Here is a 23,206-nt window from a genome sequence, read left to right on the forward strand (position 1 = left end):
TTATACAACTCAGAAACACATATATAAGATAATGATTAACAATAATAAGCTTTTTTTTTTTACTTTTGCAGTAGTGACAAACCAAAGCAAGTTTAAGCTGACCGATAAGGTGTAGACTTATTACACCTACTCTTTTTACATTCACTATTTTGCATTACATTTGTACCACCTGGTTCGTATGTTATCAGCTGTTTAAATGTCCGTAAAATGTATGTAAATTATATATATATATCCAAAAGTCCCAAACAAAAATTAATATACACACTAGTTTTCATACCTCATCTTTATATTTGTTAATCATCTCATTTTTGAAATGTATTTTTAAAAATCTATTAAGTGTATTTATAACACATTTTCATTTCCTTTTCAAAACTATTCCACAAATGAACTCCTTTGACTGTTTTATATACTTTGTTTTGCATTTGTTCTAATCTTTAATTAAAATTAAATGCAAAACAATTGTTCATATTGACTTTAATTTGGAGCATCTTCTGCAAGAAACTTATTTTTTACTGTGCAGTTCTAAAGTCCATCAAATCTCTTAATTTGAGAGCATGTGAGTTTATAAATAATATGTTGGTTGATTTGTGATAATCAGCGCTGTTTACAATTCTTATAGCTCTCTTCTGTATTTTGTTCTAAGTGGTGTCACCTCTAGAGTCACGCAGCCAGCATGACTTAAAAATGTATTTATGTTCATCAGAGTTGGCTTTCGTCTGTCCACTCATAATGAAATATAATCCTGTTGTGCTCCTCGTGAAGGATTTCTTGCCTCGCATCAGAAAATGAATGTGAGATGAAGCTTGTTGTGTTTCAGACTGGAGGTTGAGTTTTCTTGTCATCTCCTCCCAAAGGCTTTACTCTGCTGAGATGGTTAGGATCACTTCTTCACCTCACCAAGGCTTGTGCTAATGTAGATTTTGTCAGAGCCGAATTGACGTGATATTTGCCCCTGGGCCACCGAGCAGGCTAAACTGTTGGAGCCTGTTCAACCCGTCAGGTGGACCAGAAGAAAATATGAGCCGTGGGCCCCTCTTGACGTTCCACCCAGACCCTGTATGTTGTGTATACTGTATATGGTGCTGCCTTTAAGTACTCCTCAGGTATAGAGCAAACAGCAGACCACACATGGCTGCATCATTATATTTGGCCCAGACCCCCCAAAAACCAGCCAGTAGTCCCAGAAGAGCATAAGGCTGAAAATCAAAATAAGAAATACTCCATTGTTTTTATTGTTGTTCATATTATGTGTATGTGTTGGCTATTATTATATGTGTAGGCTAAGTGTTGTACATTCATGCAAGAATATTCATGTTTTGGCTTCATTTGCATATTTCTGAGGTAATTAGAGACATGCACCAACATTATTTTGTTGGACTGTAAAATTTAAGGTTGAACATTTTAGATTGATTTTACTCCCCTGCCTTAAATAGAGCTGGCACATCATGCTGATGCTGAACGTACTGCACATGTTGACACAATAAAAATGAATTGAAGGGATCAGGTCACTGTCCGGAAGTTTTTACATTTTACAATAAACACAAATTTATTTAGAAATAATCAAGCGCTGACATAATAAAGGTATTAAAACTACATTTTGACACTGTGGGAATGTAAAACTGAAGGAGCCAGCTTAAGGGCTTTATCATTTCAGTATTGTGCTTTAGTCACGCACATTACAAAATAAACAAATAAAACAATTAATCAAATTACACAGAAAACGAATTGCTACTGTATACAAATACAATACATGCAGTGATAGCCTGCTCGTTCTACCTTTGTGCAGGATTTGCATTAGTATTAATTGTGAGTTACTTGTTATAGTAGCAAGAACTCATTAGTCTTTTGGTTGTTCTACTTATCGTTATTATTATTATGCTTTCATGATGCTGATTTGCAGAGGGATGAAATATGAATATTTGGTAACACTGTAATGACTACAGCGCCCACCAGAGGTCAGTGGTGTTTTACAAAAGCTTTGAGGGAAACTTTCCAACTTTCCTTGATAAAGTAAATTCCTTCCAACTGTCATAAACTGTTAAAGGTGCTCCTTTTTTTCTGAGTTTACAATTAAAACCTTCTGTGATGTATTCCCTTTGTTTTGTTTGTTTCTTTGGAGTACTTTAGAACGGACATCATCCGGTCTGTGGTATCTTTTCTTAAATGCTTTACAGATGTTGTTTATAAGACCTCAAACTCAACAGTTGAACCTCTATTATAAAGCACTCTGAGTAAGACACTGTAGTATAATGAATACAATATAAAGTTAACTCTGAATGAAATATGCCTATGTTGACACTAATTCATTAATTTGACTCTAAACATACTTACAGATAGAATACAAGCTACAAAAAAACATGTTGATTTGAACACAAACTTATTTAAATTTCTGTGATAAATGGACATAAAAACACAACAATGTGCACTGCTGTTCTGATGCAGTAGGACACAGACTCTACTCATTCTGGATAAAGTGATCATAAAATGCTGCTTATATATAATTTGCGTTTTTACGTTACCTGAAGGCTAACGTAGTTCTCCGACACGCTTGGAAAGGGAGGAGTGAGCGGAGGGGTATTCAGCTGGTTGCAATCTGCAACCTCACTGCTAGATGCCACTATAATCATACACACTGTCCCTTTAAGTACAATTTTGAGGTACTTGTACTTTACTTGAGTAATTCCATTCGATGCTACTTCTACTCCACTACATTTTTGAAGCAAATATTGTTCTTTTTACGTCATTTATTTGACTGTTTTAGGTACTTTGTAGATTTAGATGTTTAATGTAAAATTTAAATCAACTAATAAATTATAATATATTATTATAAGCTACCCAGCAGTATATTATTCAGTAAAATGACTGAAGAGTTGTACATTAACTCAAATACTGTATTTAAGCACATTATGGTACTTTTCTTGAGTATTTCCATTTTATACTCTGCAATAATTCAGAGGGAAATATTGTACTTTTTACTGCAGCTGTAGTTACTACTTACTTTTGAGATTAAGATGCAGCGTTAAAACATAAAATATGCAAATAAAATACAATGCATTGTTAAAAATCAAACCAGTGGTTCTAACTTATCATCTCACGACCCCTCAGATTTATCTTGTGACCCTTTGGAGGGGCCCGACTCCTAGGTTGGGAACCACTGGACTAAACTCGCTAACTGTGTATACTGGAGCAGCTACGACAGAAGAATACTACTTACACATTGATGATTCAATATTAACACTAGTATTTCCATTTTATGCTACTTTAATCTTCTACTCCACTACATTTTTTGGAGGAGAATACTTACTAGAACTTTTTACTACATTTATTTGATAAGTTTACTTTGCAGATTTACAATATTAATACAAAATAAGTATAAAAAGTAATTAAAATAAGCCCTAGCTTTACCAGCTGCAACATTAAAGAGATTAACACATTAATGCATCAATAATTATAATCCAGTAATATAATATATATTATTCTGAAATGGGCCATTCTGCATAATGTTTACTTTTGGTATTTTAAGTATATTTTGGTGTTAATACTTTACTGCACCTTTACTTAAGTAAGAGTTTTTTTTATGCATGACTTTTACTTGTAACTGAGTATTTCTACACTGTGGTATTGCTATTTTTACTGAATTTAAAGATCTAAATACGTCTTCCACCACTGGTAAACAAAACAATATTGAGTGGTTCCAATTTGTCCGTGCCGTACCTGAAGGCATCATAGAGTCTGGATACCAGCCTTCAGGGTTGTGTCTAGGGAGTCCGCAAATTGCAAAAACTCTCGCGAGACTCGCTGCCCGACGACCTATCCTAACCTTAACTATTCGAGGCCAATGCCTAACTTTAACTATTCGCGGTAAATGCCTAACCGCTAACCATTCGAGGTCAACGCATAACCTTAATTATTAGACATCAATGCCTAACCCTAACAAATCTCGCGAGAGTTCTCCCAGTTTGCGGGCTCCCTTCTAGCTACTACCAGCCTACTACCAGATGAGTGTAGGCGGGCTTCTTGGAACCTGGAGCTCCTCCTGAGTGTGTGTGTGTGTGGCTTTACTTTGACGTTTGTCAACTAACGAAACTCTGGATGAGAAGCTCCGCTCATCACCGACCTGACAACAGAGAGAGGGAATACAAAAACACCGAAATCCTCCCGGGAGAAGAGAGAGAGACCCCGGGGAGCTGATATTTAACATTAACCAAACCTTTCTCCAGGTAAAGTCTAATTAAAGCTAATTTATCCGTTTTAATACGCCACAATATACCGGCAGTTTAAAGTAACTGCCGTTCACAAGACGTTAACGTTCACAAATTACGCGTAGAAACGATTTATTAAACTTGTATTAGCAGTGTTAGATAAGAAAAACTGTACATAAGTGTTACAGTTAAAACAGGACATTAATTGTTCACGGTTTCTTCAAAGAAGTCGAACAATCTTTTAGAAAAGAAGAAACTCGCCATCTTTCAAGCTAGCTTGTGTAAACCAATACACTTCCGGTAAGAACCTTCAAAATAAAATGTAATTGTTATGCGTTTCAGGCAGAGAGTTTGTGTATTCTGCACAGCGCTGGGAGATGTACTCAGATCTTTTACTTGAGTAAAAATAGCAACTCTAAAGTGTAGGAATATTCTGCTACAAGTGAAAGTCCTGCATTGGTATTAAAATATTCTTAAAGTACCAAAAGTAAAAGCACCTGTTATTCAGAATGGCACATTTCAGAATAATACTGGATTATAATAATTGATGCATTAATGTGTACATCACTTGCTGATACTGGTAAAGGTTGGGTTAAATTTAATTACTTTATATTCTGTTGGGTGGTTTTTGAATTTAGAATCAATAAAGTTTTATTTATTAAGGAATGCACAGATCCAACTTTTCAGTCCCGATAGCGATACCAAGGCTTTTGGTATCAGCCGATACCGAGGACAGATCCAATACCAGTGTTTAATTAATAATCTGTACTCTTCACTGTGATGAAGTGACTAGGATTATTCTGTTACGTGTAAGGCTATATCAGACTTAACTTAAACATTACTTTCCTAACAAATACATAGATATACATTCACTGAATTGATATTTATTATTAAAATAATAAATTGTACACCAGCAACTTGGAAATAAAAAATAATACAGTTGAAATTTTATAATTTTTTTTAATGCAGCAACAAAATGTCCCAAATTTAAACAGGAATTAAAATTCCAGTATAAAATATATATAGTATATAAACAAATAATTGAATTGAATAGATCAGCTCCAACTATTTGAGTCAGTATCGGCTTGAAATCCGAAATCCCTAGCTTTATTTTTATCTATAATATAGATCAGAATTTATTAGTTGATTATATTTATATTAATAATCTGAATCTGTAAAATAACTAAAGTTAGAAAATAAAAGTAGTGGAGAAAAAGTATAAAGTAGCAGAAAATGGAAATACTCAAGTAAAGTGCAAGTACCTCAAAAGTGTACTCAAGTACTTGAGCCCCACTTCTACCAGCTGTAACATTAAAGTTACGTAAACATGAATACATCAATATTCATAATCCAAGATACTGAAAGACAAAAATAGGATGATTAACAATAATGACAATTAAAGTCTATCACAAAAGATTGATAAGAGGCCGTTGTGGGGTTCATATAAACATGTACAGTTTCTCTGTGACAGACATTGTACTTTTACTTTGAAGGCACATTTTCCCCAATTTCCGGTGTAATATTTGACTTACTCTTGGTGGCGTCACACAGCTGAACAACACTTGAAGCTTTTCTGCAAAATGTGTCTTAAAGTTAATTTCAGCAAAGTGAGAGAACAAGTAGACTGATTTACAAAAACTGCATCCGAGTACATCACATATGTTCATGTTGTTTATGTCACACATGATCTAAAATGTGTTATTGTAACATCTGCATTGTTGTTCAGTTGTCACATATATCTGTAGTGGCATGCCTATTGGTGCCCACATGAAACCACACCCATGTTTGGCTGTTTTTCCTCTATTCTTGCTCCATAATCAAACCTCTGTGTCTGTGGAGAGTGGTCCTTAAAGGTTCAGCTTAATCCACTTCTCAGTTGTTTTCATGTTAAGAAACAGTTTATTAACATGTAGCATAGTAAAAGGTATCATACAATCAGGTTTGGGAGTAAATCTGGTAATGCTGCAGGCAGTTTGAAAGAGGCGTAAACTGTGTTGTTGACAGCTGATTGATGTGAACAGATGACTTCTTGTAGGCGGTTCCTCCCCCTCACAGTCACACACCTTAAACTGTGATCGTGTTGAATTACCGTGGGTTTTCAGCAGTGCTGACAGTTATTTTAGGGGTTGCAACTAGTGATTATTTTCAGTGTTGTTTGATCAGTTAAGATGTCAGAGAATAGCAAAAAAATTGCCATCACAACATCCCAGAGCCCAATGTTAGGGCTACATCTTTAAAGTAGAGCCTAATAAACTGGTCGGACCTATGTTTTGGATATAGATCAGGTATCAGTATGAAAATAAAGAATAGTTGTGTTTACCAGATTCTACACACTGGACCCTTAAAGGGTTAGTTCCGATTCACAGTCAGACATTAACACAAACAAACTAACCGATCAAGGCAGCGGTAGACCAGCAACCCTGTGTTCTGTGAGGTAAAATTACTGCTTTTGTCAAAGGAGTCTGGTGGCTTTGAAGAGAGCATAGTTAACGACTTCAGTTCCCCGTCGGAAAGGGCTGTCTGACAGCAACATGTTCCTGTCTGTTTCTCCAAACTGGGGGCGTGTCGACCGTCATCTACTGTAGATAATACACTGACTACGGATATGTACCTCATACAACCCCAGTTCAAAACACCCAAACTATCCCTTTAATGGTGTCATTCAGTTATTTGCATATTTACACAGTGATTGTAAATGTAAGAGTGACAAACATGATTTGAAACTATTTTTTTTAAATCAATTAAATGCACTTAAACACAGAGAAACCCACTGTCCTCCCTCCCCCATCTGAGGATGACTCATGTCCCAGTCATGCTGAAGAAGAGGAAGAAGAAGGTCAGCTCAGTTTCTTCTTACCAGCTCACAACCCCTCAGGGTCGACATGTTGTTTCCCTTTAAAAACGTTTTATAGCCGTGCAGCTTCACTCTGTCTTCAGTTTAGTGAAAATTCAAATGCTCCCTCTTTCTTTCTGACAACCTTCAAGTATCTCTCTGCGACTTTTTCACAACCCACGTTCAATACAAACACTTAAAAAAATTTAAACGATACCATAAATGGTATTCTCATCCCTATTATTCCCTTCAGTAGATGCCCATTTCTTTGATTCCTAAAAACCAACAGGACTTTCCCAGTGTTAAAGGCTAATTCCCTCCTCATTACAAAGAGATATGCTTTATTTTTTTACTTTAGAAAGCAGATAGTTTGTTTGTTCAGGTTTTGAGATAATTGTCTTATAATTGTTTTCTTTCTTCAGCGTTGTTCATAACAAGGTCTCTGGATTATTCAGAGTAACCAGGATATTATTTCTGGAAAGACAAGTTGCTTTTGTTTTATTCAAATACTGTATATATTTTTTCAATATTTTCAGCATCACAAAGGAAAAAAAGTATTTATTGAAACAGACCACCAAGCAGATAATATCATTTGCTGTTTTGTCTGCTCTGTCCAGTATCCTCTCTGTGTTTATTGCCTTTAATTGACACTGATATAATTAGTGACTGGCCTGATGTGTCCCGTTAACAGTCTCCATGGTAACTCACATCCTGGCACTCAGTGTTAGAAGAAGATCCTGTAATTAAGTAAAAGTCCTGCATTCAAAACCTTACTAAAGTAAAAGTATTATCAGCAAAATGCTCAATATCTGCAATATTTTTGTAGCCAGAAAAAGCAGCTGAATATTTAATGAACATTGCGAACCCACACACCACATCCTCTTTCTATCATTGTCTCGCTTTATTTTTCAGAGAGGAAGTTGTTGTTAGGACTCCACTGACCAGATCGGGCTCTTAATGCTGCTGCATGAAACTTTCATCATGTGTTTGCTTTGCTGGTGATCCGTAGTCAAACATGACTGTCAGAGTTTCTGTTTGTCATCCTGTCACATGACTGGTGGGAGAGTTAATGTAATGTGTAGCAGACTTGTGTCTGTCTTAGATGTTTTTAAAAGAGAAGGATATCCTTGTTAGTAATCTTTATCCACAACACAATGTGCTTTTGAGGCCTTGAAGCCTGATTTTCCTTCAGCTGAGCAGCTGTCCTCTCTTTTCCAGAATAACAAACACTGTTTTAGTCTCAGCCCTGCCTTTATTTCCAGTTTTATATTTTTTTTTATTATTAGAATATTGCCATAAAGCCCTGATAACTAAGTCAGCTTCTGTGTGTGCAGGGTGATGGTGGTTCCCTACGAGGGCCAGTCCTTCTCTGCTCTGAGGAGGCAGTGCCAGCAGAATGGACGTCTGTTTGAAGACCCTCTGTTCCCCACATCCGACCAGTCTCTGTTCTACCAGAGCAACCGCATCGGCAGAGTCACCTGGAAAAGGCCCAAGGTGAGGACAAAAGAAATAATGTGTTAAATAGTAAGCAAGACTTCCACATATTTCTAGGACGGCGCATTAGGGCCATTGTAGGAAAAATAAATAAATAACTTAAGGAGCAAAGGAGGGTGGCAATATTACGAGGAAAAACTCTGAGATTAAAGTCGTAAATTTATGAGAAAAAAACAGTCACAAAAGAAAAGAAATTGGAAATATTGTGGGGGATTTTTGTCAATGAACCACATTGCTTCACTTTGCAAGGTTGGGTCAACCTCATCACACCACAGACACCGCTGCTTGTGGTGTATTATATTTGTATTATTATGTACAGTATACAGTGGATGACCTAATCAAATTATACTTTGCAATCAACGGCCCAGAAACACCATATTATCATCAGCATCCAGACTTTGAAGAGTCATTGCCATGAATTATGATATCAACCGCCATGTTCTGTACTGTTGCACCTCCTCACTAATGTGCATATGTTGCATTTGCTGTTTATCAGTAGCGTCTGTGGTGGTGTGATAAGGTTGATCTGTTTTTTAGTTTTTTTTTCGTAAATGTGTGACTTTAATCTCTGAGAATTTCTATTTTTTTTTTCTTGCAAATTTATGATTTAATAATCTCAGAGAATATTCAAGTTTTTTTCTCATAAATTTGTGAGCCTTTTTTCCCGTATATTTACCACTTTAATCCCAGAGAATATAAGAGATTTTTTCCCGTATATTTACCACTTTAATCCCAGAGAATATAAGAGATTTTTTCTCTGAATATTACCCCCCTCCCCTGCTCCATGATTTTCTTTTTTTTTACCTACAATGGCCTTAATAAGGCATGGTAGGTTTCAGCCAAGGATTGTAAGATAAATATTTAAATTCTCCACATCTGCTTTACAGGAGTATATGATTTATTTTCTGCCTTTTTTTTTTTTTAAACGCATAGCTGGTGGATTTGTAGTGGCCACCTGACTGTTTACCCTATTAGACAAATCAGTGAGCTGATCAGCTGAGTCACAGTAGAGATAGAGAGAGACAAGAAACAGAGACAGGAGGCAGTTGGTGGGTAATAATGAGGACGGTGGTCATGAGACAAGTACAATGGAGAGTATGCATATAGAGAGGAGAGAGGTTACTTGGACTGAATGGGGAGAGGAATGTATGGAATTTATTTTACCCCACTGAAATCCCACCCCAACACCCTGGAATGGTTTTCTGTGTGTGTCTGCATGCTGTGATTGCTCTTTGAAGAAATATTTGGACGACAGAATAACATGTTGAGATGTGTCTCTAGTAGTGACTGAGCAGCAAAGGCAAATTAAATTTGTTTCTTACTTCAGTTATTCTCATATGTGTGGTTCAAATCAGGACTACAGGGATGGTGGGATAATATAAAATATGACTCAGCACAGACGTGGAAAGTGTTCTGATTCAATGGTCTTCGGCTGGAACAAATTCTGGATTTGTATAAATAAATAAAAACCATCATGATGTTACACATCCCTGTTTCAGGTGAAGTTGTCATCTGGAAGGAATGTGTAGATGTGTGCCGCAACAAAAGGTTATCAGTTCTCTTACAAAAAGGTTTCCAACACACCTGAGCAACAAAGAGATAATCATTAACTGATATATTTACTAGTTTCTTTCTATCCAAGCCCAGCCTCTGCGGAGAGGCCCAGCTAAGTTTAAAGAAGGCTTTTCAGTAACAGGATCAGGCGTTAAGTAGAAATTCGTGGCTAAATATAAAATGACATGGCGAGTTTCTGACGTTGGTGTACATGAATTCAGAAATATAAGAGAGGGTGAGTAGTAGATGAAGGATATACATAGGCTTCTGTTAGAGACCCCGGCCTTAAGTAACCTCTGCATCCAAAACTGTTAATTTCCTGAAATGCTTCCTCAAATTCTCCACAAAGAAACACAGGAAGTCCAATACAGGCCGGCTCTCCCCTGATTTAAGACTTGTTCACTCTGAAGTCTTAGATGGAAACAAACCAAAACACTGAGGCCTCTAGAAGGGACTTTTTTCCTAGTCAAAAATCCCCAAATCTTCAAAGCTTCATCCCAAATTTATTTATTCCAGATTTCTGTCAAGTTAAATTTACTGTCACTAAGCAATATGTAATATTATATAGCTGTATTGAGGATCTGGTCTGTGTCATATTGACAAAACACAAATATTTTAATATATTATTTTAATTTGTTATGAATACTTTTAGTGCGTAGATATCACTGTGATCATATCTGATTGAATAAAACATCTCAACAGATGGCCTTAGTCTAGAATAAACATTGATCTTGTTTGATATCACAGAGTTGTTTGCTTAACGTGACTTGGCTCAGAGACTTTGAGTCACCCGCTGCATTTCACTGAGCCATATTTGTTTTTTAGGAATGTTTTTATGCAGTGCAGCAGTGACCACTGAAGCTGGTTTATTTGTTAAGATGATGGGGAAATATGATGCTCGTGATGGAGTTATTGCTTAATGGCTTTCCAGCCTCTATCTCTACACTGTACAATGTCTCTGTAATACACACACGCACACACCCACACACAGTACGGGCATTTGTTATTTTTGTTGAAGGAAGGGAAAATATAAGGTGCTAAAATTGGCTTTCTGTAGCAGCTATTCTGCTTAAAATCCAGTTAATTCACTTTAAAATGAACTTTGGTGTGCTTCCCAGTTTAGTCCAGTTCATTTAGGCAGGTGACAGTGATAAGATAAGAACAATGCCATCAATTGAACCATTTTTGAGACCAAAAAAAACTGCAGTAAGATCGCAAAGACGGGTCTGAATATGGATTGGAATGAATACTGGATTTTTAAATTATGCTTATTATGTGTGCAGTTTATTTTTTGAACAAATTCAAATTTGCAAGTCTGATTTCAACCATCATCCAGTATATGCAGTATAAAAGAACACCCAGCTAAAGCCTGAACTGTATCTTTATAATATGCTTTACTTTCAATCATTGATGATCTGAGCTGCTAAATAATTAAACAGGAAACTCAAAGCACTCCAATGGATCAATATTATCGATTTGTCCCAGGAGTGGAGAGAAAGGAAACAATCGTATAACTTCAGCCTAAACTTAAACTGTCCACAATTGCTCCACTTAAAGGGTAACTTCGATATTTTTTAACCTGGACCGTATTTTCCCATGTTTTTGTGTCTAAGTGATTAATGGGGACACACATTTTTGAAATTGGTCCACATTTTATATACAGTCTATGGTCTAACCAAATCTCGGTCAAGGAAAAGTCTCGTTCTGAAATCTGCCGTCTCATCCACATCATTGAAAACATCTAAATGTTCAGCCATGACACTGAAAATCTTTTAGATAACACTAAGCTACACTTTCTGTACTCCAACACAACAAACTCTGACAACACCGGACCTCCTCTCTCCAACTCTCACTCACGTTTTCACTGTTGTCAACAAGTCACATGACACAATAACAAACAGAGCGGATCAAGCAAAAGGTAAAAAATAAGCATGTAAAAAAGTGTCAATGAGGTGTCACATTTATCCTGCCTGTTCAGGGATCAAACAAGCCCGCTTCTATAAACTTCATGCCATCAATATATCTGTGGTAAGCTAAAAATTGCAGATATTATCAGCCATGATGCCGGTGTAGTCAAACATTAAACTTAGACTGAATGTGGGGCAGTAGTGATTTGCAAAAACAATGACTGTGTTCATTTGAATGGAAAAATGCAAAACAAAATGCCTGTGGGTTGTTAAACCCATGTACATTTTGGTAAAGCCCTCAAAGATCAGTGTGACTCGAGTGATTCACAAATCAGAGAGTGTGTTGCATGTTGCACAACACTGAGTTGTTGAGTTGAGACAGGATGGTAGATCTCCACAGAGTCGTGGGGATAATGACTGAAAGAAAGAACAGAGGGAAACATTTAAAGTGGAAAGATGGCAGACGTGCACGAGAAAAAGAAGGCTATGAATTAAAGGACTGGTTCATATGTTTTCAAGTCCATCTATAGACAATATTGACACACACAAAAACAGTTTTTGTCTGTAAACAATGCCATGCATTACGGTTGTCATTTTGATGTATATCTAGTTGATTCAGTGGAGGGTTCATATTTTTTAATGAGGTCTTACTGTATGAACACATCAAATTTAGCATGTTTTGTGTACATTTAAGGAACAAAAGAGGAGGATAGGAGGATGAAGCCAGTGTGTAAAGGAGAACCACCCAGGCTATTTCTTCCCACTGAGTGTGTGTCTTTTTTGTGGTTGAACAGATGAGTACATTTATGGTACTGCGTGTGTGTGTGGGGGTATAATACAGTATTTGTACTTAAAATAGCAACCTCTAATTTTGGGAATGCACACACAGCGAGGGGCAGTTCAGATTCTTTTTTGGTAAAGATTTGTTTTATTGAGAGATGCTCAATTTACAGTGCAATTAAGAGGCATAAACATTTCCATCTGTGCATGAAATAAATGGATTTAAAAGAATGGTAAAGGGAAAATGTAAAGTGTATAGATACACGCAAATATACTTGTAGAAAAAAGGGTTAATTATAAACATAGTAATACATCCACCCACAGGAACCCACAGTTTGCTGTTAAGCAACTGTTGAGGTCACACATTTTATCTTTTATCTTTTATAATCATATTTATATATTTCACATATATATATATATATATATATATATATAAAGTTCTTTGAATTGCCTTGTTGTTGAAATGTGCTAAATAAATAAACTTGCCTTGCCTTACCTTTACAAGTAAAACAGTGACAATAACATATAGCATATTACTAATAATAAACATAGGGCACTTGAGATTCTTTACATAAATCGGTCAGTTAGTCATGTGACTTTACAAAAGGAAATACAAGACAATACTTCAAAATATAAAACAAAACAAAACAAAAAAACTCTGTAGCAACTACCGAACAGAATCTTGGGACATTTGGGGAAATACGCCTACTCGCTTTCTGACAGAAAGTTAGATGAGAAGATAGATACCACTTATCTGTGCACACTAAATATGAAGCTATCATAGCAGCCTGTTAGCTTAGCATAGCACACACACAGGAAACAGGGGGAAACGGCTAGCCTGGCTCTGTCCAAAGATAACTAAACATGCCTAACTACACATCTAAAGCTCACTAATTAACATGTTATATCATGGTAGTAAGTGAGCTTCATGTATACGTCCACATAGTTAGTGATCTTACTGGGTGTGTGCCACTGGTTTATTCTAGCTCTATCATTTGGCTGCTTTCCTGATAGTCTGCCTCTCATACGCTCTGTGGTTTGTTTGGCTTTGAACATTCAGAAGCGATTTCTACCTAATCGGAGGGTGTTTTTTTTAACCCTGTATTTACCTTAAGATGGTTGACTGAGTGCTCAGGCTAACGCCCTACAGTACTTATCCAACACTGGCAGCTGCCCAGTATGAACACATCTCGTGCAGCAGCTGTATGTTGACCAGAGACACAACAATATAAATATAGTATTCAGTAGAAAAGGACCCCTTTTAGCCTTAATCTACTATAAATTAATTGTAAAAACTCAACTTATCAAGTGAACTTTGACATTATGTCACGTTCAAAAATAACTAATTGTTCTGTCATTCTTTTGTGCGTTATAATTTTGATTGGTTTTGGCTGATATTTCCAAATGCAGCTGTTGAGTGTGTTGGATTCTTTCTAACCTAAAAATATTATCGGGATCAACGTTGGCAAAACCATTCAATGGACAATGGACACGCCGATTCTCAATACATTTGAAGGACTTTCAGTCTCATCCTTTTGTTGAATTGATAAGAAGAAGAAAAGGTTAACACTGATTGCAATCATCTTTGTCCTTCTAGGAGTTATGCAGCAACCCCCAACTGTTTGTGGACGGCATCAGTGCCCACGACCTGCACCAAGGCCAGCTGGGAAACTGCTGGTTCGTAGCCGCCTGCTCCAGTCTGGCGTCCAGAGAGGCTCTATGGCAGAAGGTGAGGCAAAGACACAGTGTCCATGTTTTATTATCTATTTTTTGTTGCAGCTGTGCAGTTTGAGTTTTTCAGGCTGTTCTCACACAGCGTTCGTAGCTATACTTACACAATGTTAATGCTAATTTGTTTTAACGCCACTAATTTCTTTAACGCATTAATGCAACTTGCGATTCTTAGGTTGTAGCGGGCATAATTTTAAAGCTAGATACTGGTATCATATGAAAGCGAAGGAGGTTAAATCATGGTCCAAACTTCTGGCATCCCTTGACCTCTGACCTCCAGATATGTGAATGAAAATAGGTTCTATGGGTACCCACGAGTCTCCCCTTTACAGACATGCCCACTTTATGATAATCACATGCAGTTTGGGGCAAGTCATAGTCAAGTCAGCACACTGACACACTGACAGCTGTTGTTGCCTGTTGGGCTGCAGTTTGCCATGTTATGATTTGAGCATATTTTTTATGTTAAATGCAGTACCTGTGAGGGTTTCTGGACAAAATGTGTCATTGTTTAGTGTTGTTCATTGATTTCCAATAATAAATATTTACATACATTTGTATAAAGCAGCATATTTTCCCACTCCCATGTTGATGAGAGTATTAAATACTTGATATATCTCCCTTTAAGGTACATTTTGAACTATGGACCATCATGCGATGCGATTCGATTCGATGCCATATGCGATATGTAATCCACGTAATTGTGAACTAGGAAGTATAAAAAGCGATGCCACATAGGGAGTTGTTTAAGGTGGATGGATGGGTCAAAAACACTGGACTTTTGCCCAGGAGACCGCTGTTCGTATCCTGTGTGAGTCACGTAACTTCCGTACTTAAGTTACGCCACTTCCATGATATTTTCCTAAAATTAAAACTAAGTAGTTTTGTTGCCTAAACCTAACCGAGTTGTTTCCTGTAAAGACGGACGTTTATTTTGAAAAGACTGGAGTGGAAATTGATGCTGGACATTCATTGAAAATGCACGAAAAATTAGGAATAACGTTTCATAAGATATAATACCAACCGTTGTATGAGGATACGCTGGAACAACTAGCTCCAACAATACAGCATCCTAATGAATGGATCTAGTTATATTTCATGGCATTGATAAATACAGCATGTCAGTTAGAGACTTCTGTTCAAATGACTGAGCCACAGCCGGCGGAGCAGGATGCATGCACACTGTGCATGTGTTTGTGTATAGGATTGTGTGTGTGCGTTAATGGGTGTGGGCATGTGTGCATGCAAGTATATGGGTGTCAGATTTGTGTGACAGGGTGTGTGTTTACTTTAGATTTGTGTGTGGCATTTTGTGTAATCCAAGTGCTTTTAGAGTACTGCGTTGAGTACTTTTCCACACACGCACACACACACACACACACACACACACACACACACACGCGCGCTCATTAGGAATTTAAATTCTTAATATTGATGTTTGTCAGAGCTCATAAATCATTTACATGATTCACTGTGAAATGGTCATTATCACAACATTAGCCCTGACAGATTGACATGTGAACATTGTACATATTTCATGGCTGCTTAACAAATAGACTTTAAACAACATTATAGATTAAAATCATGTCATTACACACAGATCAATCAGATAAAGGACTTGAACTGGATGCTGCAGCAACCAGGAAATAACATCTTTCATCCATAAGGTGGCACCAGTAACCTTCATTTACAACCCTGTTATTCAGAGATAAGTAAGCAAGATTTTATTTATACAGCCAAAAGCTACAAAGGTGCTTCACTGGACGATACAGAAAAATAAGAAACATGTATATACAGCTATAAACAGAAAAGACACATATACAAATACAGAGGACACAAATAAATTACAGCCCCTAACGTCGGTAGAAATGGGTTTTGAGAAGTTTTTTGAAGCCGTTTACAGACTCAGCTGATATTACAGAGGGGGGAGGCAGCCTTGGATTTGCGGAGGAAGCTGGTTAAAATTAAGAGACCTTGGTCAGATGATCTGAGTGGTCTCTAGAGGACTGGTGTGATGTGGGATCTATGGTTGGATTTAGTTAACAGCCTGTATATATGTATAACTTTATGAATTGGTCTCTAATCATGTTATGAAGTTTAAAGGCTACTTATGTTTCAGAGTTTAATCTAAGATTAAATAATAGCCTGACAGAACGCTTCTAATTCAACACACGTTTAGTCTCTATTAACAGATTCTGCATTAACATGTATAGAGCTGCAACTATTAAAATCGCCAAGTAGTTTGATAATCTATTAATCGGTTTGAGTAATTTTTTAAGAAAGAAAACTTCTCTGATTCCAGCTTCTTAAATGTGAATATTTTCTGGTTTCGTTACTCCTCTATTAGGGCTGCACGATTTGGAAAAAAATATATAATTGTGATTATTTTAACTGATATTGCAATTGCGATATTAGTGGGTATGATCATTTTTACATCACTATTTTCATTTTCATTGAAAAACATATTAAAATGATTATGGTGTGATTTTGCCTTTTAAAAAATATTGTGATTTCCTCCTCATCCTGTGATTTGAAAATTGCAGTAGGCCAGATGTGATTTTGATAGTATTTAGATTAATTGTGCAGCCCCTATCCTCTATGATAGTAAACTGAATATCTTTGAGTTATGGACAAAACAAGACATTTGAGGACGTCATCTTGGGCTTTGGGAAACCCTGATGGAAATTTTTCACCATTTACTGACATTTTATAGACCAAACAAGCAATCGATTTATCGAGAAAATAAATAAATAAATGAAAATAATCGTTAGTCACAGCCCTAAACATGTAGAATTTGTAGAAAACGGGATACGATTTTGGCATTCGAAACGTTCCTGTTTTCGTTTGTAGTCTGAGTAGTGTTGAAAAATCACGTTGGAGCAGGCTTTGGTTGAAAGCAGGTAAACAGTCCGTGAGGAGAGAAAAAGACGATGATTTAGCTTTTTATTGGTTTGAAATTAGCTTGTGAACTGGCTGCTTGTGAAACAATCCGGTCGTACACGTCATCTCTCAACTCCAACTCCAGTCTCACATCTCAAGTTGCTAATCGGACTGTAAACAATGAGCAGCGCACGGAAAAGGAAGTCTTGGAGCAGATATCCACTGGCTACACCAGAACCCCAGAAATATATAATATAGATCCTTGACCCCAGAGGCTGATCTGATGGGTTCAGAGATTGACACACGTTGAACAGGTTCTATAGTGGGTTCAGTGCCTTGCTCAAAAGCACTTCAACAGACCATGTTTGTTTGACCTTTCAGCCACTTAGATGTACATATTATAAACATAATGAGAAGGTATTATTGGAGTCGTGTGTGTGTGTGTGTTTCTGTCGGTGCATTGTGTGTTTCCGCTGTTGGTTACCTCCTTCTCCTGTCTGGTCTCGGAGGTCCTCTGCAGCTCTCAGTTTTCCATCAGCTGAAGGGAAACTAAAGCCTGTTTTAGGTGTCGTCGCCTCAGTGGAGCAGCCAGTTGTCTTGACACCCGTCAGTGGTCCAAAAACAAACACTTATTAAGCCTCTAAGGCAAACTACACACTTTTGACGACAATTATGACAACACTTCCAAGGTGAAGAGACCCGTAGTAAAATAACTCACATACAGAACATGTCGTGTTGAGAGGTATTTCTTAAAGTTATATAGATGTTCATTGCTGCGTACACAAGTTATGGCTGGTTTAAATTAATTATGCAAAGATTATTATTCAGTTTTAAATAATTTATATAGCGTCTCATTTTCCAAATATTGTTCCTGCATCCTGAAATAAATTTGACAAACGAATCAAAATAGAAATCTTAACTCAATGTCCACTTACTAGCTTATTGGGATAAACTAGTATAAACTAGGCTTTCAACAAATCCTAAATTAAAATGTTTTTGAGATTATGTTTTAATTAATTGTCAACAAAACCTGCAGTGATGTTGTTCCTAGTTCTGTCTGTACTGAAGCAGTTCTGGCTCTCTAACTCAGTTAAAAATGTAAATCATGTTCCTGCCAGTATTTGGCTCCAGTAAGGTGGAAAGTTTGACTGGAAACAAAATGGGAACTATTGTAACTGATGAGCAGATACTGGAGCTGTAAACACTGAACATGCTGGAATTTCCCCCTTCAGTCCAACTGAAACACAGAGACAGAAAAAAACCGAGAGAAATGCTGCATTTTATGAAAGTCAAAGTGTGAATGAGCAGTTCTTTAACTCATACGACACTGTGACGGTCAGGATCTAACAGTCATTTACTCCTTCCTAGTCTCCTCTCCTCTTGTTTCCTCCCCTCCTAGTCTCCTCTCCTCTCCTGTTGTTTCTTCCCTTCCTAGTCTCCTCTCCTCCCCTTTTGTTTCATCCCTTCCTAGTCTCCTCTCCTCTGGATTCCTCCCTTCCTAGTCTCCTCTCCTCTTGTTTCATCCCTTCCTATAGCCTCCTCTCCTCGTTTCCTTCCTTCCTAGTCTTCTCTCCTCTGGATTCCTCTCTTCCTAGTCTCCTCTCCTTGCCTCTCCTCTCCTCTTGTTTCATCCCTTCCTAGTCACCTATCCTCTTGTTTCCTCCCGTCCTAGTCTCCTCTCCTCTTGTTTCCTCTCTTCCTAGTCTCCTCTCCTCTCCTCTCCTCTTGTTTCATCCCTTCCTAGTCTCCTCTCCTCTTGTTTCCTCCCTTCCTCGTCTCCTCTCCTAGACTCCTCTCATCTTGTTTCCTCCCTTCCTAGTCTCCTCTCCACTTGTTTCCTCTCTTCCTAGTCTCCTCTCCTCTCCTCTCCTCTCCTCTCCTCTCCTCTCCTCTCCTCTCCTCTCTTGTTTCATCCCTTCCTAGTCTCCTCTCCTCTTGTTTCCTCCCTTCCTCGTCTCCTCTCCTAGCCTCCTCTCCTCTTGTTTTCTCCCTTCCTAGTCTCCTTTCCTCTTGTTCACTCCCTTTCTAGAATCTCCTCTCCTCTTGTTTCCTCCCTTCCTCGTCTCCTCTCCTAGTCTCCTCTCCTCTTGTTTCATCCCTTCCTAGTCTCTGCTCCTCTCCTCTTATTTCCACCCTTCCTAGTCTCCTCTCCTCTTGTTTCCTCTCTTCCTAGTCTCCTCTCCTCTTGTTTCCTCCCTTCCTAGTCTCGTCTCCTCTTGTTTCCTCCTCTTCTAGTCTCCTCTTCTCTTGTTTCCTCCCTTCCTAGTCTCCTCTCTTGTTTACTCCCTTTCTAGTCTCTCCTCTCCTCTTGTTTCCTCTCTTTCTAGTCTCCTCTCCTCTTGTTTACTCCCTTTCTAGTCTCTCCTCTCCTCTTGTCCCCTCCATCCCTCTCTCCTCTGTCCAGTAACACCGATACCAATCAGCACCAATGAGAGCACAGAGACAGCTTTCAGTCAATGTTTAATAGATGTCACTCCATTGATCTGTGTTTTGTGTCGGGCCGACAGTCATGCAATGTGAATATTTCATATTCTCTGCTACTTTCTACTGTAGCTGCCTCTCCTGCGAGCGCTGAAAGACTTCAGAAAAGAAATACAAAGACAAACATATTATCACAATATTCAGCTGATCAGTGATGGCGTTTTATTTACAAGAGGAAGTTTAGTTTGTATCCTCATAAGTTTTGTATTCAAAGGTTATAAAAATTCTAAAATTTTAGTTATTGATTATGAAGTTTCAACATCATCAGATAATATTTTTTAAATATTTTTTAAATGATTGCTCACGTTTCTGTACGAATTTTAAATATGTTTTGAATTAATGATTAATGTTGATGATACATTGATCTTTTAGCACCAGGGAACCTACAAGAGGTTTAGTTCCATGTAAATAAAGTGCGTTCATACTTGTTCTTTCTCTTGTTATTTACTAAATAGGTTTGCTTTGTTTTGTGGAAAAATACTTTCTTTTAAGTGCTTATAAAATTTTGACTTGGCTGTTGAGATGCTGTTAAAAGTTAGCTTTTTGTGCTAAAATGTTCGGAAATTAAATAAATCGCGCACAAAGAAGAGGGAACTACAATCTTGTTACTGTGGACGTTTTGAGGGAGAATATTTAAGATGATGTATTTCTTTGATTTGAGGAGAACCAAAGTTTTTTAAAGGTCTAAGATTGGACAACATATTGCAATGCTTCTCCAGTACTAACAGGATTCTACTGACAAACAGTGAAGAGTCATTTGTCTGGTGTGAACGCCACCGAGCAGCAGACATTTGCGGCCTCTGCTGTATCCTTGAAAGCAAACAGGAAGTACATGACCTTCCTGACCTTGGCCAGCTCAGCAATCCTTTCGCCGAACTCCTGCATGTCCGCCTCCAGCCATTTGAGCGGCGAATCCTCCGGGTCGTTGGCGTTTCGCCAAAATGTTCCGATCGGTTCTAGTAGCTGACGGGTCATCAGGTGGGTGAGGTCAGGGGTCCAGTGCTGGGAAATACCGGTGATGGTGACACGGCCGTGGTCAGCGAGGGAGAAGTACCAGCGGGAGAAGTTCAGCTCCTGGGTGGGGAAGTCCAGCCGATACACGGCCTCATGGGGGAGAAGCAGACGCTCACCGTCCTGACGCTTCTGCCCTGAGCGCTGCAGAGACGACACACGGAGACGCATCATCTGCAGAGGAGGTAAAAGAACACACAAGAAGACAGAGATGAAGTGGACATTGAGACGAGTTAGAAAAGAAGGAGTAATGCGGAAAGAAAAGTCGTGTGTGGGTCAGATTTGATTATCCAGCCCATTTGACCCCAAAGTCCAGTTCGTTTGACTCGTGTAAACACTGTGTAGGCTACCGTGCTGGGGCACGGTTTGTTGATCCGTGCCCGTGTCCACTTGAAAAGGTGGTCTTGAGTACGGTTCAGGTGCACTTGACTACCAACTATACGAAAACCACCAAAAGTGAACTGTTAGTAGCAGTCAGTGAGTAGTTTTGAAAGGGAAGGCTTCCTTCAAAGCTGCCGGTCTCCTCCGAAATTTGCATAGGCGCATGCTGCGCCAATCTCATCCTCTGAACTGCACGGCCATGGGTGATGAAGCAGGAAGGCAGGCGAGAGGTTCCGTAAAATATGAATATAAAATATTTTTGCTTAAAAAAATACCTAAATGATTAATAGATTATCAAAAGAATTGGCAATTAGCTTTCTTTTGATGCACGGATCGATCAGTTGACCAATCGTTGTGGCTCTAAACCACTTTTTTCTCTCAGCGCAGCAAAGGTGCACATTAACATTTGAGCCCAGAAGCCGTTGACCTCCACTGTGGCCGCCAGACGGTCGGTTAGAAAGACAGAAAGTAAACAGTTTTTTAGGCAGAGTGCCAGGCTAGTGGTCAGAGTTTTAACTCTTCTGATGAGAAGACCTATTGATCACTACACTGGGGACATTCAAAGCACCAGGCACACTATAGAAAACTTTAACAACAGATGCTATGAAGACTGTTCATTAAAGCAGGGAGAAAAGTTTGAATAAAAAGTTGCATGAATCTCCAAAAAGTAAACTTTGAAAAGTCAGCCAACAATAAAAAGAAAAGCAATACACTAAATTTTAAATGTAATTGTTACAAACTTCATATAAAAGCATTATATAAGTATTTGTTAAATGTATCTATGTTTAACGTCAGCAGTCGAAACCGCAATGTTAACATTTTTGGTGATGTGCACAAATGCTCCAATGTGCACAAAAACCCCCATCACATCAGGTTTAATCTTTGTACATTCAGTTATATGTTCTATCAGGTAAAAACAAAAATTGCATCCACACTAGGGCTGCCAAAGTTAACGTGATATTAACGTGTTAACGCAAATTGTTTTAATAGCACCAATTTCTTTACCGCATTAACACAACTTGAGCATATTTTTTTATGCTAAATGCAGTACCTGTGAGGGTTTCTGGACAATATTTGTCATTGCTTTATGTTGTTAATTGATTTCCAATATAAATAAATACACACATTTGCATATTTGTCCATTCCCATGTTGATAAGAGTATTAAATACTTGACAAATCTCCCTTTAAGGTACAGTTTGAACAGATAAAAAAATGTATGATTAATTTGTGATTAATCGCGATTAACTATGGACAATCATGCGATTAATCGCGATTAAATATTTTAATTGATTGACAGCCCTAATGCACACACATTATGATAACAGACAAGGTGAGAAGTTGTCATGTCAAAGTGAGATCCTCACCTCTGTCAGTGCCGGGTCTTCTTTAAACGCCAGCACCAGTGTGTTGGAGGGGACTTTGGCATCGTCCATGTCCGACTTCGAGGTTATAGTCCTGGGTTAAGGAGAGGGTGAGGCTGGCCTGTCTGGATGGATGCTGTGATAGATGGAGCTCTGGTAGAGTTTCAGATTTCTCTCTCTACCGCTCTCCCTCTCTCTCTCTCTTTTCTCACAGGCTTGTATGCCGTCTCTGTCTCCCCTCCCCTCTCCAACTATTTCCATCACAGAGTGGCGGTTTCTCACTTTTGTCCCTCCCCCCCACCTCCCTCCTGCCCACAGGGTAGTTTAGTTAGGACGCATTGATTAGCCACATAACATGAGAGAGGATGGGGGAGAGCATTGGGAGATGGGATCAATGCAACAGTCAGAATAATCAGTATTCAGCCCAGTAAACCTTTCAATCCTTTAAAGGCTCATGTTTCTGCACCAAATTTTGAATGTTATTGACACCAGAAGCAGCTGAATTATTTCATATAGATCAGGTTTGAAATGTCTGAATATCACATGAAAATACTCTCCAAGTTTTTTTTTTTTTTTTTAAGGCGTTACGG

At 38.1% G+C, this 23,206-nt stretch overlaps 2 protein-coding genes across 2 annotated transcripts in view; one reads left to right on the forward strand and one right to left on the reverse strand.

Moving 5' to 3' along the window:
* The first annotated feature begins 3,855 nt into the window (after window positions 1–3,855).
* Window positions 3,856–23,206, forward strand: part of capn5a (calpain 5a) — a 29,017-nt gene continuing 9,666 nt past the window's right edge. Inside the window, exons 1-3 of the mRNA XM_037775458.1 lie at window positions 3,856–4,220; window positions 8,370–8,529; window positions 14,368–14,499. Of these exons, the coding sequence (XP_037631386.1) occupies window positions 8,374–8,529; window positions 14,368–14,499 (288 nt within the window). The 5' untranslated portion in view covers window positions 3,856–4,220; window positions 8,370–8,373. The remainder of the gene's footprint in view (window positions 4,221–8,369; window positions 8,530–14,367; window positions 14,500–23,206) is intronic.
* Window positions 20,435–22,975, reverse strand: ompa (olfactory marker protein a). The gene is made up of 2 exons (XM_037775459.1): window positions 22,620–22,975; window positions 20,435–21,047 (listed from the first exon to the last, which is right to left on the reverse strand). Exons 1-2 carry the CDS (start codon window positions 22,686–22,688, stop codon window positions 20,616–20,618), a joined length of 501 nt encoding a protein of 166 aa, XP_037631387.1. The 5' UTR covers window positions 22,689–22,975; the 3' UTR covers window positions 20,435–20,615.

This window comes from Sebastes umbrosus, chromosome 7 (assembly GCF_015220745.1).
Source record: "Sebastes umbrosus isolate fSebUmb1 chromosome 7, fSebUmb1.pri, whole genome shotgun sequence".
Taxonomy (NCBI): domain Eukaryota; kingdom Metazoa; phylum Chordata; class Actinopteri; order Perciformes; family Sebastidae; genus Sebastes; species Sebastes umbrosus.